Consider the following 17,699-nt stretch of genomic DNA (forward strand, 5'->3'; position numbering starts at 1 on the left):
AACTATTCAAAGTACAAAGTTACTTCACACAAACTCGTCAAATCAGAGTCATGAGACACCCATGACACCTTTTTTATAAATGTATTCTTTGGATGTGTGCACTGTGAGCAATGTAACTCCTATCCCCTTTGAGAAGACGATGGAGCCTTCTCTTGAACTCCAACAGTTTGTGGTAGTGAGGGTCCTCACTTGGAGCCATTGGATTTTGTGTTCCAGAGACTTAGATTGCTTTATTCACAATACAACCATTTGACTCTCAGTGGGATGGTATTCACTGAGTTAGAAATCACAGTATTGGTGTGTGTTGTTTGAAACGACCTGAAGTAATTTGGAATCCAGGCCTGACAATTCCTACAGGCTATTAAACCAGGTAAGTAAAATACTTCAATCACTCGGTAATGGTTTTCTGACTGTTAGTTTGAATTCCTTATCGATTTTAGACCTTGCACACTTGTGAAAGGTAGTGTGCAAATGAAGCAGGGGTGGTTTCTTATATTCTGTGGGAAAGCTGATTGGACTGTGCAAACGTTTTTGTGATTTATTTGACAAGATCCATTCCTCGCAGCATATACCTACTTGTAATGTACGGTTTTTGTGTCTTGCGTTATAATGAGATTCTCAAAACATGGGCCAATATGCTGAGGAAACTTCATTCAACAGCAATTTACTGTAATATATTTGTAGCTGTTCCTGCCAGCCCTCTGGGAACTAATTAGCATTCTTTCCAAATTAACTGAAAGTTACACTGAGACAGATTCCAAACCAAGATAAGTCATCTCTGCCCCATCCACCCCCATCTGCCCACATCCCCTCCCTCCCCTCGCCCGCCCACATCCCCTAACCCTCACCTGCCCACATCCCCTCACCCACCCACATCCCCTCACCCTCACCCGCCCACATCCCCTCCCACCCTCTCACCCACCCACGTCCCCTCCCCCACCCGTCCACATCCTCTCCCCCTCACCCGCCCACATCCCCTCCCCCTCACCCGCCCACATCCCGTCCCCCTCACCCGCCCACATCCCCTAACCCTCACCTGCCCACATACCCTCACCCACCCACATCCCCTCCCACCCTCTCACCCACCCACGTCCCCTCCCCTCACCCGCCCACATCCCCTCCCGCCCTCTCACCCACCCACATCCCCTCCCTCTCACCCATCCACATCCCCTCCCCACCCGTCCACATCCTCTCCCCCTCACCCTCCCACATCCCCTCCCCCTCACCCGCCCACATCCCCTCTCTCCCCTCACCCGCCCACATCCCCTCCCGCCCTCTCACCCACCCACATCCCCTCCCTCTCACCCATCCACATCCCCTCCCCACCCGTCCACATCCTCTCCCCCTCACCCTCCCACATCCCCTCCCCCTCACCCGCCCACATTCCCTCCCTCCCTCCCTCCCCAGTTGCTACTTCCTCTGCTGTTATTGTTTACAAAACATATTGGACTTGCCAGGTTAGTGACTGTATGAAAACAAGTCACATATTAAACATTAGAAATAGGACATGGATGGGACCACTCAGGCCATTGAACCTACTCTGCTGGTCACTGTGATCATGGCAGATCTTCGGCTTCAATTCGACTTTCCCTCCAACTCCCCATATTCCCTGATTCCCTCAAACGGAAAAGCTGACTATCCCAGTTTTAAATGTGTTCAATGTTGGAGCATCCACAAATCTCTGGGGTAAAAAGTTCCAAAGAGTCACAAGGTTTATGTAAAGAGAGTTTCCCTCATCTCGCTCCTGAATGATGGGTTCCTCCTGCTAGGACAACGCTCCTGTATTCTAGATTCTCCAAAATGAATCTTTCTGGAATAATCAGTAACAAGTGCACATTTAGGAATGATCTTACTCAAAGAAAAATACCTGTACAAAATGCAACCTTATTTACTTAACCTACATGACTACTGTGTCTACATATAGGAATGAATGCTGTGTGGATTTCAACCAATCTTAAATTTGAAAGTTTAGCACTGTGTAAATATAGACACTTTTATAGCAGTCAATGATTGAAGACAGGGCAGGATTTACAGTAATCATTCTAACTTAAAGTAATCAGAGTCTAGTTTACATTCAATTTCAACAATCCATGAACTTTTGAAAAACAGAACTCTTGGTGAAACCACAGCAGAGTCTCCCAATGGAAATTAGATTATTTCTTCCAAAGGGATAGCAGTGACTGGGGGATATTGACAAAGTTTGTGTGTGTAAAATCAACCCTAGTCCCTTAGTGTTGTGGAGTCCTAGTGTAATAGGACAGAGACATTTTCCAATCATTTCCCCTTCCGGGACAAAGTGAGGACAGCAGATTCTGCAGAGTCAAGAGTCGATTAAAAAGTAGTGCTGGGAAAGGAAAGCAGGTCAGGCAGCACCCGAGGAGCAGGGGAGTCAACGTTTTGGGCATAAGCCCTTCATCAGGAATGTGGAATGGGCAAGGGGATCAGAGGGAAATAGTGGGTGGCACGGTGGCACAGTGGTTAGCACTGTTGCCTCACAGCGCCAGAGACCCGGGTTCAATACCCGCCTCAGGCGACTGACTGTGTGGAGTTTGCACGTTCTCCCAGTGTCTGCGTGGGTTTCCTCCGGGTGCTCCGGTTTCCTCCCACAGTCCAAAGATGTGCAGGTCAGGTGAATTGGCTATGCTAAATTGCCCGTAGTGTTAGGTAAGGGGTAGATGTAGGGGTATGGGTGGGTTGTGCTTCGGCGGGGCGGTGTGGACTTGTTGGGCCGAAGGGCCTGTTTCCACACTGTAAGTAATCTAATCTAAACAGGATGGGGCTTGGGGGGGGGGAAGGTAGCTGGGAAACTGATAGGTGGATGCAGATGGGGCGTAATTGTGTTAGGTCAGTGAAGCAGGTAGGTGAGAAGGAAGGTGGATAGGTAGGTCAGGTCAAGAGGGCGGTGCCGAGGTGGGGGGGTAGGGAGGGGAGATTGGGAAACAACCATATTGCATCAACATCAACTTCACCAATTTCCAAATGACCCCTCCCTCCACTTCAATACACTTCCAGCCCTCCAACTCGGCCCCACTGTCTTACCTGTCCACACCATCCTCCGCTCCGAACTATCACCATCACCACCCTACCTCCATCTACCTGTTGCCTTCCTAGCCACCTTACGCCCAGCTCCACCCCCTATTTCTCTCTCATCCCCCTTCCCCCTCCACATTCCTGATGAAGGGCTTGTGTGTCGATTCTCCCGCTCCTCGGATGCTGCCTGTCCTGCTGTGCTTTTCCAGCGCCACACATTTCCATTTTGTCCTGGGTTCAGGCTTTCCTTGTTATTTCACTCCTGCTGTAATACTACAGCATCACCACCAGGGACCACTAGAACCTGCTACACCAACAGGAAACTCAGGCATGTACCATTGGTGGATGGGCAGGGATTGGAAATGTCAGGAGATTAATCCATTTCAAACACACTATATCAACACTTTTTTTATAAATAACATGGAAAGATTGTTACTGTCTAAGTGCTCACACACTGACATTGCAACCCGGATTTCTTGGACTAAAGCATTTTTATCTTTTCATGCAGTTGACCAGACATGATTATATTGTTGGAACAGCAGGTATGAAAGGCCAAAAAGCCTATTGATCCTTTTTGGTAAAGTTTCTAGTTGTCACATCGGCAGGTGAAATTCCTCCTGTGAGTTACTTTAGTAAGAAAGAGTGGCATTAATCCAAATCTTTTAATTTTGTTGGGAATGATTATATACCACATAGTGCTCCCACACTCACCCTCATGGTTAACAAGCTTTGTTACATTTTGTTTTGCAGGACAGAGATTTTGTCATGACCTTCAACACCTCACTGCATCGCTCATGGTGGATGCAGAATGGACCCGGCTGTGTGGCAACCCAAGTGACTTCTGCTGACCAGGCTCCTGAAGACCATCACGTTATCACAGTGTCAGGCTGTCTCCTTGACTACCAATACATTGAAGTCACCAGCAGTTCCTTACAGATCCTCCTTGCAGTTAAGTGTTTACCTTCACTTTCCCTCGCAAAGAACATTGAGGCAAGAGATGTTTCCAGGCATGGCCACACCCATGCAGGGAGGTGATAGCCTAGTGGTATTATCGCTGGCTGTTAATCTAGATAACATCTGGGGACCTGGTTCAATTCCCACCCTGGTTGATGGTGGAATTTTAATTCAATAAATATCTGCAATTAATCATGACCATGAGTCATTTGTCGGAAAAACCTACCTGGTTCACTAATGCCATTTGGGGAAGAAAACTGCCATCTTTACCTGGTGCGGACTGCATGTGACTCCAGACCCACTGCAATATGATTGACTCTTGATTGCCCCTCTGGGCAATAAATGCTGACCTTGCAAGTGATGCCCTCATTCTGTGAATGAAAAAGCAAAGCAATCTTAGCTTTCTGTTTCTCAACTGAGAGGCGAAGGAGAAAGCCCAGGGATTATTGCATAGGAGACTAATAAGGTTATGGAGAGCGGGACAGATTGGTGATTAGGCGAAGCCAACCTTCAGTTTTTGAAAGACTGACAGGCATCAGGAATTATCATATTTAAGAAGCAATAACAGAAATTGCTGGAAAAGCTCAGCGGGTCCTGCAGCGTCTTTTATTCCACCCGAAACGTTAACTCTGATTTCTCTCCACCGATGCTGCTGGACATGCTGAGCTTTTCCAGTAATTTCTGAATTTATTTCTGATTTACAGTATCAGCAGTTCTTCTGGTTTTTATCATATTTGAGATCGTGGGGAAGTGAGGGGAACAGGATTTAATGTGAGCAGCTTTGACAGGATCATACCAAAAACCTGCATCTCCTTCCCACTGAAAAAAAGGACAATTTACCCCCATTTCTGGCAGCAGAGCAGCATAGGTAGGGATAAAAATATAAGGATTTTGAAATCAGTCCTTTTAGCTGGGACTGTAGAGAAGGGAAGAAACTAAAATATCTTGAATGTATGCATTTTAAAATGAACAATTGGAGCTATGAAGACCATTTTCGTTTTGAATGTAAAGGTCATCAGCTCAAGAAACCAACAGAACTTTAATCCATTTAAACATTAATCCTATAAGAAATAATTTGTGTTTAATTTAAACTTCAGTGCTTAGCAGCCACAGGGATGTAATTATCTCTAATTTTGTGTGATGCGAGATTGTGGTAACAGTGCATTGTAATGCATTAAGCAGAGGAAGGTTGAGGAGTGATCAGCTAGAGGACAGTAAGGTTATAGGGGGTCACAGGCAAGGTGAGCAGAAAGCCGAGTTCCCCTTAATCAAAGGGTTAATAACAAGGGGGCATGATCACAAAATGAAAGGCAAGAGGTTTAGAGGGGATTGAAGGGAAAGGTGGTGGAAATCCGGAATGCACTGCCTAGGAGGGCAGTGAGTGGGAAACCTCACAACCTTTAACATCGACTTGGATGAGCAACTTGAAATGTCGTATCATTTGGGCCAAGCGTGGGAAAGCAGGGCTAGAATAGATTATAGAGTAGTTTTGGTTGTACAGACTTGATGGGCCAAAGGACCTGTTCTGTACTGGACGACTCTATGATGCTAGCTGCTAACAACTCACTTCGTGGTTTGAACGACTGGTTATAAAGGCTTAAAACTTTCTCAAATTCATCCACAAATTTTAGGAACAAGTTAAACTAATGACTAGCATTAGGTTGTCAATTAGATGCAGAGTATCATTGATCATCTATATATAATGTAGATCATCTATATATATATTATATATAGATGTGTGTATATATTATATATGTATAAAAATCAAAAGCATTTATGTTATGAATCAACTTGTTTGATGTGGTAGGGACTTGACATATGTGAAAGGTTTACTTACAAGTTACCAAGGATTGAAATTACGCAACGGTGATATAGACATCAATCAATACACCAAGCCCACAACACAAAGGAAAATCTGACATTTGGAGGACCAACATTTATTGTCCATTCCTAATTCCCCTTAAAATGATTGACTTGCTAGGACATTTCTGAGGACTTTAAGAGTGAACCACATACCCGTGGGTCTGGAGTCACGTATTGGCCAAACCAACTAAAGACAATGGATATCCTTCCCAAAAGAAGATGAATGTATCAGATGGGTTCTGTTTACATAACTGTCTGGTAGTTCTATGATTATTATTAATGAATCCAGGATTTTATTTCAGATTTATTAATTGCATTTACATTCCCCCCAGCTGCTGTGGTGAGAACTGAATGCCAATCTCAAGAACATCCCTGTTTCTGGATTATAAATCAAGTAACATTAGCACTATGCTATTGTTCACAATAGTGTGAATTTAAACAGTCAATCTGTTCATTTTTATGCAAATATTTGAGCATATATTATGATTTAAGAACAATTACTCAGAAAATCTATTGCAATCTGTTACTAATTGAGCTTCTATTAACTAGTGAAAGTGTCAATACGAGATAATTTCTTTGACATTAGCAGAAGTTATGAGGAAGCTCCTGGATCCATGACACCATTTTCCACCTGTCTATCCACTGCCTCAGTACAAATATTGACCTTGAAAGAGAAGCCATGCCAATTAGAGTATAAGATGTGTGACCCAAATGGAAATGAAAAATGGAAAAGGCAATCTCTTTCTCTATCCTAGTACCAATTGTAAATAAAACGCTCAGACGGCAAGGGAATAAAACAGAAGTTTGATTTGCAATTTCACTTGCTCACCCTCTCAGGAACCTATGGAATCTTAATGTGACCTTGTGTGTATCAATTTGCCACAGATTCCATTCCTATTTATATCTGATGGGAATACAGCTATAAGAGATCTTACAGGATAAGTTATTGTGCCTATTTTGTAACTGGAAGGGAATAAAGTTCTTGCGTAACAGTCAGGTCTTCAGTACAGGAGGGTCAGTACCGAGCAGACACGGATTTATAATAATTGGCCCAGAAAGGTCAAGGGGAGTTGTGAAGAATTTTCTTATGCTGCTAGTTATTATGCTCTGGGACACAATACCTGAAATGGTGATGGAAGCAAGTTGAAAGAAGGCTTTCAAATCAGAATATGAGCTTTATTTTAAAGAAAGTGCAGACTTTTGGATAATCAAGAGATTAATTGAATAGCTCTTCCAGAGAGCTAACAGACATAATGGGCTAGATGGCCTCTTTCTGCATTATATGATTCCATGAGTGGGACAGAATGAAGGAAACAGATCTCACTGTCCAACCCTTTGCCTTTATGTACCATTTAGAGATGTACACAGTGACCCCCGTGTCACAAGGCTGGTCCCTTTTCTCAAAGTTATTGTGTCCTTGATTCTTTTCAGAGGGGTCATAAAACAGCCCAGGGTCCAAAACGGCTGAGTTGGTGCAGAGACAAATGGTTTATTGGGGCCCTTTTTGTTTAACCCTAAACAGGTGATACCTCAGGCCAAAGGCTTTCATGATTTTGAAATAACTTGTACAATGAAAGGAAATGGCCAGTCCTGGCAGCAGAGGGTTTTTTTGGTTCAGCTGCAGCAGGGGATGTGTGAAGCAAGCTGCTGGACATCTGTCTCTCCTTGCAAACTGTGAGCCTGGGTTTGATTTTACCTTCTGTGCTAAGGGATGTGTGTGTTGGGACTGTTGCAAATATTTTTGGAACAGCGGGTCTGGCTTCTGCTGTTTCAGTTACCCACAGTTTACCGCAGCCAGAACATAATATAGGGAATGTTCTGGAAACAGGGTCCAGGAGGCTGCCAGGAAGGTATGTTTCCCATTGAAACGAATGGATTCACACCTATCCACGGTCCCGGGCTTCCCCAGTCAGTCCTGGAGCTTATCCCACATGAGTATGGGGGGATAACTGTATTACAAACCCTTGTGGGTCACATACAAATTACCATTAATTTCAGTTTATCTCCAGTTGTTGACATCAACAAATGGTTGAGCTAATGATTTAGATTTAACTATGAGGTAACAGAAACAGACACAAGCTATTTCAAATGTTCCTGTTCCCAGAGAAGACCAGGTAACCAGGGTTGACAAACAGGTTAAAGGACACAATCACTTGCATTCACAGCTGGAAAACTGATAAAAACTGGCCAAAACCTTCAAGAAATGTTAAACATCAGTAAAACAAAAATCCATAACATGTAAAAGCAAGTAGCTACACTAAAAATGCAAAGGGACCCAAAGAGGTACAAATGTGATTGGTCAAATGAGTTCCTTTCTGTATCACTCTATCAGGACAAAGTGAGGACTGCACATGCTGGGGATTAGAGACGAGAGAGTGGTGCTGGAAAAGTACAGCAGGTCAGGCAGCATCCGAGGAGCAGGAAAATCAACATTTCAGGCAAGAATCCTTCATCAGAAATCTAATGAAGGGCTGTTGCCTGAAATGTCGATTCTCCTGCTCCTCAGATCCTGCCTGACCTGCTGTACTTTTCCAGCACCACACTCATTTTGTAAGAAGTTAATTCCTTCACTCTTAGTATAAATTTTAAGTGTTAAAGTAATAAGATTTTGTTTTGCACTGTAGAGTCAAGTGGCATTCATTTTTGAAAAATGGCCATTTTGGGAACTTGATTGGTACAGCATCCAGTATTTCAAAATCTAATGAGGCAGGGGGTTTGGGGATAAGGAGAGAGGCTAGCTGTTCTCCATATTGACAAAGAGGAAATGAAAAGAGGTTTCTATAGCCTATGCGAGCAGGGTGAGGGACTCCTATTTGTGGAATCCTGCTGTGTAAGACTGATCAGCCCTGAATAGACGAGTAACCAGCCAACTGGCAGTCAGAAGGTTATGTGGTACTGGTTGCCTAATTTCACTGTGACAGCCATAGTTTAGTCATTGTATCTCACCTTAGAGTTGGAAGGTTGTGCCCTTTTGTCCCACACTGGAGACTTGAGAACAAAATCCAGGCTGATTGAGGGAGTGCTACTCTCCCAGCAGTGCTGTAATTTAAGAATGAAACGTTAAACCCATGCCCCGTTTGCCTTGGATGGGTGTAAAACATCCCAAAGTGTTTTTCAAAGGAAGAGGTTCTGCTTGGTTTCTTCACCAATAATTATCCCTTAGCCAACGTCGCTAAAATCGATTTAAATGCTCAATATCTTGTTGTGGCTTGTAGAAGTCTAGTGTGTGCCAGTTGTGCAAGACAGTTGGTTCACTCAATTGGCTGGACGGCTGGTTTGTGATGTAGTGAGATGCCAACAGTGTGGGTTCAATTCCCGCAGCAGCTAAGGTTACCATGAAGGATTCTCATTCCCAATCTTTGCCCCTCACCTGAGGCAGTCTGACCCTCTGGTTAAGCCGCTGCCATCTTTCTGTCTAATTAGAGAGCAACTCAATGGTCCTGTAAGACTATGGTGCCTTTACTTTTTACACCAGCAAACTTCTAAAATAGTACATCATTAATTACTTTAACGCAGTTGGAGAAATGTTGAGAGCATGTGCTGCATATATGAGGGTCTTGGCCTAATCAGCAGACTTTAAAGGTATCAACGTGCTCAGTTTCTCAAAGACTATTGGCCTGATTAAAGCATTTAGACTTGCAACAGCCTTTCATCCCAGAGGTCCCCTCCCTCTCCTTTTTGATTGCTGCCTCCTCCTGGTCCATTCCTGGTCACCTCCTCACAATCAGCTCGGAACAGCTGGACACTGACATCCCCCTTCATCGCTGAGCTGCATAAGGATGTTTAATATCCAATTTTCCCTTGGACCAAGGAATCACTCCCTTGGAAACCACTAATCCTGAGGACGCAATGGCAGAACATCTGAGGACATTCAGGTCCAATACGATGTTAACCTCATTTGCCTACCACCCCACTGCATAACAGTCCAACCCGGTGGGCTGTCTTAAAAGATTCAGGAAGGACTCTGGTGCTGTTTTGTTGAGTTTTTTTATTGATTTCTCATATCAAACTACAGGACACAAGTGGTGTGAATTGGATGTCAAAGCAACGCTAAGAATTTAATACTTCAATTACCGTTTTGTATAACTTCAGTTAAGGATGTTATTGAACTGGCAAGATGCGGAAGAAATTTACAAGGATGTTGCCAGGATTCAAGGGACTGAGTTATAAGGAGAGATTGGACAAAATAGGTCTTTCTTCTTTAGAGCTTAAGAGACTGAGGGGGGATCTCATAGAAAAGTGTATGAGATTGTGACATGATTTGGAGATGCCGGTGTTGGACTGGGGTGTACAAAGTTAAAAATCACACAACACCAGGTTATAGTCCAACAGGTTTAATTGGAAGCACACTAGCTTTCGTAGCGACGCTCCTTCATCAGGTGATAGTGGAGGGCTCGATCGTAACACAGAATTTATAGCAAAAGTTTACAGTGTGATGTAACTGAAATTATACATTGAAAAATACCTTGATTGCCTGTTGAGTCTTTCATCTGTTCGAATACCATGATAGTTTCACTTCTTTCATGTGTAAATCACAAAACCCTTTTTTTTAAAAGTTGCATTCTCAGGTTAGCTGTAACAATGAGTATTAGCTAGACAATATGTTGAAGGTGTTAGCCCTCTGTGTTCTCTGTCTATGCCATTATGTTTAGATTTATTCTAATCTGAGACTCTGAGCTCAAAAACTGCATGAATTCATATAAAACTCTGTTATCTCACTTTTAGCTAACAGACAAGGTATTTTTCAATGTATAATTTCAGTTACATCACACTGTAAATTTTTGCTATAAATTCGGTGCCTTAGCATTGAGCCCTCCACTATCACCTGATGAAGGAGCGACGCTCCAAAAGCTAGTGTGCTTCCAATTAAACCTGTTGGACTATAACCTGGTGTTGTGTGATTTTTAACTTTGAGATCATGACAGACATCGATATGGTGAATGCCACTCAGTTTTTTTTCCAGGATTGGGGAATTGAGGACTAGAGGGCATAAGTTTAAGGTTAGAGGGGAAAGAATAAAAGGGAACCTGAGGGACAACTTTTTTTACACAGAGGGTTGTATGTATATGGAATGAGCTGCCAGCGGAAGGTGTTGAGGCGAGTACATTAACAACATTTAAAAGGCATTTGGACAAATGCATGGATAGGAAAGGATCTTTTCCAGCACCACTCTAATCCAGAATCTGGTTTCCAGCATCTGCAGTCATTGTTTTTCTCTTACAAGGATATGGGCCTAGTACAGGGAAATGGGGTTAGTGTTGATGGACGTTTTGGTCGGCATGGACCAGTTTGGGCTGAAGGGCCTGTTTGCATGCTGTAGGACTCTCTGAGTCTTTGTTGCCTTGTACCTACTCAGATCCAAGAACTCAGTGATGCCAACAATGCCAAGTATCTTTTGTCAGAAAAGCATCAACAGAATTGGACAAGCAATCAGGATGGAGGAGTGAGAAAAGCATAAAAGCAGACCATAATTGTCATTTTGTTTTGTTTAAAAGCAGCATAAATTTCACTGAAAGGAAAATTGGCTGTTGTTCCTGACGGCTGCAGTCAGACTGCTTCAACTAAGAATTAGGTTGTGAATTCATCAAACTGTATCATAAATGGTGAAAAGTTCAATAGAGGGGAAATAGCAGCTCTGTGAAATCATTATTCATATGGGAATAAATCATCCTCTCTGAAAATGGAACTTATTTAGATACATCTATAATTGAGATTTATATACCATACATACTCATGTACAAGTTGAATTTTCTAGACTATTTTTAAAGTTAAGCTTATGGGGTTGACTATTACTTGGATACTACTTTTGAGGGGCTGAAATTCGTGCAGACCAAATTATGGTAATTCCATAAATGCTACAGGGGAATTGAGCTCAGTTTGGCTGCACACAAAGAGACTCTGACCTGATGTGGCCTAAGCTTTTGTGCCAAATTCTTCCATTTCCCTCTATTTTCTCTTGTCCACCATTGTTTGTTTTTCAAATTAACATTTTAAGCTTTTGTTTCTGTAAGTAAAATAGTTCAGACATTTAACTCTCATATAGTTTCACTGATCATTGTAGATGTGAGAAATCGTCAACAGCTACCTGGTAATTATAGCGAACTAAATCTATATAGGTCAATCTTATATAGGAAATGATGGTGCAATCAACTTTGTATCACGCTAATTAGAGTACCCGTTCGATAATGAACTTAAGAAATCTATAGCCTAATGTTGGTGTGAATTATACATCAAAACACATAATAGCATGAGAAACAAAATCATTCCTTCATTGTAACATTTATGTACAGGCATGAGGTGCCAGAGTTGGACTGGGATGGACAAAGTTAAAAATTACACAACAGCAGGTTATAGTCCAACAGCTTTATTTGGAAGCACTAGCTTTCAGAGCTAGCTACCTGATGAAGGAGCAGTACTCCGAAAGCTTGTACTTCCAAATAAACCTGTTGGACTCCAACCTGGTGTTGTGTGATTTTTAACTTTATGTCCAGGATAAAACCTTGACTCACAAATGTTGATCTGTTATCTGTGAATAACTAGGGTAGACTTTTATATGAGATATATGGAAAATTCCAGACTTTTTGGCAAAAAATAGGGGTCAATGTTAACAAGAGATCGATTTTTACTCAAGTATATACAGTTCTCCTATTTCACAATGTCTATCCCTCTCTCCCCTCTTGTCCCCTCTGCCTCCCCAACTCTCCCCTTTCGTTCCTTGCTGAAAATACAGGCTCATGCTGGGTTTGTAGGTCTTAGTCTTGCAGCTGTCTCCCAGGATAGTTCCAGCATTAGTTGACTCCTTTGTTTGTCACCCTGTGTTAGTTGCACACTTGCCTCTGGCTCACAAGTGGTGGTGTTGTCACCAGACGAGTAATCTAGAGCCGAAAAGTGTGGCACTGGAAAAGCACAGCAGCTCAGGCAGCAACCAAGGAGCAAGAGAGTCAACATTTTGGGAATAAGCCCTTCATCAGGATCCGAGTAATCCAGAGCCCCAAACTACTGTTCTGGGGACATGGTTCAAATCCCACCATGATAGACAATCAGGTTTGAACTTAATTAGAAAATCTAGAATCAAAAAGCCATTTGAATAGTGACCAGCACTGTGGTTAAAAACCCATCTGGTTCATTAATGTCTTTGAAGGAAGGAAATCTGTCATCCTCACGTGGCCTGGCATTTTTGTAGCTCCAGACCCACAGCAATGTGGTTGACACTGAACTGCTTTGTGAGCAATAGATGTTGACCCATCCAATAATGTCCACAATCCCATGAATTGGTAAAACAAGTCATAAAGGTTTGGTCTCTCGATATGCCAAAGGAAATAGTTACCTTAGAGAGTCCCATACATGTTCACTTGACTATATTGACTGGGTTGAGGTATTTTTCTAGGGAGAGGGATTGACTTGAATACTTCTTCAAGCTTAGAAGATGAGAGCTCATCTCTTGAAAACATGGAAGTTTCTTAAGGTGGATGCTGGGAGGATGATTCTTCAGGCTAAGGAGTCTAAACTCTGGGACCCCAGCCTGTGAATCAAAGTTCTGGTGTTAAGGACTGTGAAATGGAAAAAATTATTCACTCAAAAGGTTATGAATCTTCAGAATTTCAATGCTACAGAGTTGTGATTGTTTAGTCATTCAGCTTATTCAATATCGAGATCGATGGATTTGTGAGTTAAAGAAAATGGACAAAGGGCAGGAAAGGGGAGATCCAGTCAAAGATCTACAATGATCTCCTCACCACCTTCTCAAAAGCAACTAAGGACATGCAATAAAGTGCTGGCCAGCCAGTGATGCTCACGTCCCATGACTGGATAAAAAAAAATCTTTTTGAAGGGTGAAGAAAGCTTGAGAGACCAAAAGGTCTACTTCCAGGTTTATTTCAGGCTTAGTTTAATAATCAGGGATCACCCTTTTCAAATGGAACTGAGAAGGAGTTTAGTTTTTGGCTCTCTCCAATGAGACGTGGTGGCCGAGTGGTTGCAACTATTCAACGCTGGGTTAGATACATTTTTCTTCAGCAACTAAGTCAAGGGTTATACTACTAGAAGTAGAATAAATGAGTTTTGACTCTAGTTCTCTTAATCAACGGGTCTATTTTTGATCTCCAACTACAGCTTCTCTATCAGATCCAGCTGACTGTGTCTTACTGATGCAGGCTATCCACTTCCCTTTCCTCATTTAGACTGACACAACAAGCATCAACTGACTCATCTCCTTACTCAATCGTTTCCATCTGACTTATTTAATCATTTCAAGAGATTTTAGAAAGCCCTAGATTGGCTTTCTAATCTAGTGAAAGATTCTAATCATCGGTACCCACTCTTGGGTGATCCCTTGGCTCTTTCGTATTTAACTGAATATTGTTATCATGTCCACTTCTATCAGTCCAGGATGTTTTTTTTTTCTCTCAATGCATTCATGAAATAAGGACATCACTGGCAAGGTAGCATTTATTGCCCATCCCTAATTGTCCAGAGGCCAGTTAAGAGACAGCCACATTGCTGTGGGTCTGGAGTCACGTGTAGGCCAGACCGGGTAATGTTGGCAGTTTCCTTCCCCGAAGGAGATTAGTGAACTAGGTAGGTTTTTCCGACAATCGACAATGGATTCATGATCATCATCAGATTCTTAATTCCAGATATTTGTTAAATTCAAATTCCACCAGTTCATGCTTTCAGAAAAGTTACTAAAGAGTGGAATGTTGTTTCAAGATGTAATTCCATGTGCCTGCGATGAACATCATAGGTCATTTCAATAGAATTGCTGTTAAGAGTTCTATTGATCTCATAGCGTCATAGTGTTTGACAGCATGGAAAGAGGCCCTTTGGCCCATTGTACTTGTGGGAGCCACCAAGTGCCGATCTACTCCAGTCTCATTTTCCAGCACATGACCTATATACTTACATGCTATGGCACCTCCAAATGATCATCTAAGTACTTCTTAGATGTTCTGACAGCTTCTGCCTCTACCACCCTTTCAGACAGTGAGTTCTAGATACCAATAAACCTGTAAGGGAAAGAATTATTCCTTAAATCCCCTCTAAAACTCCTGCCCATTACTTTAACACTATGCTCCCTGAAAGGTTTCTTTCTCTTCACCCTGCCAATGCCCTTCATAGTTTTGTACACCTCAATCAGGCCATACCACAGCTTCCTCTAATCCAAGAAAATAAAACACTCTGTTTAGTCTGTTTGAGGGTGGTGAGTATTGACCTGGGCAGCTAGAAGGTCACACATGCACATGGGGTGGGTCCCTGACCCATAGCAGAAAACTCTTCCCTTTCTGGATTACCATGAGCTGGGCATGCACATTCATTGTGTATATAAATGTTCAGAGTTATAGATTAATGATTGTTCAACTGCATAAGATCCAAGCAGGTATGACTTTAAATCTCACTATGTCAAGTTTGAATAACCTGGTCATTTTTGATAATGAATATCTAAAAGTTTCACTGGATGACTCACACACCTTTGGAAGAAGGCAGTGATGTTGTGATAATATCACTGGTCTGGTAATCCACAAGCCTATGCTAATGTTCGAGAGAAATGGATTCAAATCCAACCATGACGGATGGTGAAACTTGAATTCACCAATAAACTCGCCCAATAGTGGCCTTGTAACCACTACAGGTTGTTGTAAGAATCCATCTGATTCACTAATGTTCTTCAGGGAAGACAATCTGCCATCCTTACCTGTTCTGGCCTACATATGATTCCAGAACAACAATGTGACTCACTTTTAACACACCTCTGTGTAATGCCTAACCAGTGACGCCCTTATTCCATGAATGAAAATATCTGTCACTCCTATATGATACAGCTTACATTGACCAGCCCTTGCTAAATGGTTTATTATTAAATCACCCAGGTAGAGCAATGAGTATGTAACTGATCTAACAATCTAAAGGACTGAAAGCTGCTTTCTCCATGGCAATGTCTCCATCAGTTAGAGTGCACTTGCCAACCAATCAGTACCCTTTTCTCCTGTGGTATAGAGTGTTGTGATTGTTCGAAATTTTGCATTCTTGTGTTTGTCCTGTAGAGTGCAAGTCAAAAGTCTTCAGCAACATGTCCCTGTTTAGCGAGATCTAACATTGCAAGAATTTTTTTTATTGTTGTAACATTAATTGCTCTTTCAACTATGAGTTGTCAATAAATGCTTCTTTGTCAGTGGCATACAGATGTAAACTGCATCATATGTGAAGCAAAGTTGCAAAGGTAAATACAATGACTTTATGATTTTGCTGATTTGGGGTTAAAACTGTGTCTATTATATGGAAACAGACAAGCATCTTTACTTGATCATGAAGCCACATATATAGGATTTTCATTGATAAGAGTGTTTACTCTCTTCTGTTAGAAACCAATCCCAGTGATGTAGTGAATCTGATCTAGGTTTGGCTGAATTTGGCTGAACTAAGTGTGAATGTGAATGCTAGGGTTTAACATACTAAAGTCAAGCAACCACTCAGTACAGACACCAGTGGGCATTCTCCCAATTGGTCAGTCAAAGGCATCTCCATTAGGGCATTGGTTTTCAGGGATTTGCAGGAGGTGTTTAATTTGAAGAAGATGGTTCAAAGTGAAAGCTTTCCATTCACTGAACATCACCACTTTCTGCTTTGGATAGCCGGTCTGTAACCTTGGCTGATTTGATCATGTCTCCCCTCCTGACTGAGCAGTGGAGGGCCAAGCAACATTCCAAATGTTGGAATTATGTTGTTTACAAATGCATAGATTTCATGCTGAAAGTGTGTGTTTGTGTGTGTATGAATTTTTTTGTGCATGTAGAACTAATCCTGGGAAACCCTGGCACCATCCCATTTATCCAACACATTGTACATTACAGTAGAATTTAATGGTGTGTTTTATTCATGTACTGGATCTGGGCACCTTTTCCTGTTGCCCATTCCTATGTGCCCTCATGAAGGTGATGTTGAGTGACTTTGTGAGTGGCCACATGCCTCACAATTATGCCCCTCAGAAGTGGGAAACACAGGCCTGACACATTCAAAGTTATGGATTATCCCATTCCATAACCGACTGTGCTCTTTCCTGGCTTTCCTCAATGCTGTCCTATAGGAGTGGTACCACGGAATGAAACAGAAATCTTCCTCAGAACCAGCAACTGTCAAACAGGGGTCAGCTGCTAAGACTGCTCTGTCACTTGCCTGCAAATATCAAGCTTTAAGTTCCTTGCCCTTTATTTCTGTCTATCTCTGCTTAATTTTTCGCCACTCCAATCTTGGTATGGGCAGCACAGTGGCCATGCTCAATTGCCCATATTGTCCATGAGCATGCATGCAAAGTGGACCAGCCATGAGAAATTTAGGTTAGATTAGATTAGATTACTTACAGTGTGGAAACAGGCCTTTCGGCCCAACAAGTCCACACCGCCCCGCTGAAGCGCAACCCACCCAGACCCCTACATTTACCCCTTACCTAACACTACAGGCAATTTAGAAAGGCCAATTCACCTGACCTGCACATTTTTGGACTGTGGGAGGAAACCGGAGCACCCGGAGGAAACCCACGCAGACACGGGGAGAACGTGCAAACTCCACACAGACAGTCGCCTGAGGTGGGAATTGAACCCAGGTCTCTGGCGCTGTGAGGCAGCAGTGCTACCCACTGTGCCACCGTGCCGCCCAAAGAGTAAACCACCCAGACCCATTCCCCTCTCACTAATGCACCGAACAATACAGGCAATGTAGCACAGCCAATTCACCTAACCTGCACATTTTTGGAGTGTGGGAGGAAACCAGAGCAAACTCCACGTAGACAGTCACCTGAGACTAGAATCGAACCTGGGACCCTGGTGCTGTGAGGCAGCAGTGCTAACCACTGAGCCACC

At 42.7% G+C, this 17,699-nt stretch overlaps 1 protein-coding gene across 8 annotated transcripts in view; it reads left to right on the forward strand.

Annotated features, from left to right (window-relative positions):
- nkain1 (sodium/potassium transporting ATPase interacting 1) overlaps positions 1 to 17,699 on the forward strand; it is a 548,201-nt gene that overhangs the window by 465,155 nt on the left and 65,347 nt on the right. For all 8 annotated transcript variants that reach the window (XM_072548005.1, XM_072548007.1, XM_072548006.1 and 5 more), the window contains one exon: positions 3,781 to 3,978. In XM_072548005.1, the coding sequence (XP_072404106.1) occupies positions 3,781 to 3,978 (198 nt within the window). The remainder of the gene's footprint in view (positions 1 to 3,780; positions 3,979 to 17,699) is intronic.

Source organism: Chiloscyllium punctatum, chromosome 27, assembly GCF_047496795.1.
Source record: "Chiloscyllium punctatum isolate Juve2018m chromosome 27, sChiPun1.3, whole genome shotgun sequence".
In the NCBI taxonomy this organism is placed as follows: Eukaryota; Metazoa; Chordata; class Chondrichthyes; order Orectolobiformes; family Hemiscylliidae; genus Chiloscyllium; species Chiloscyllium punctatum.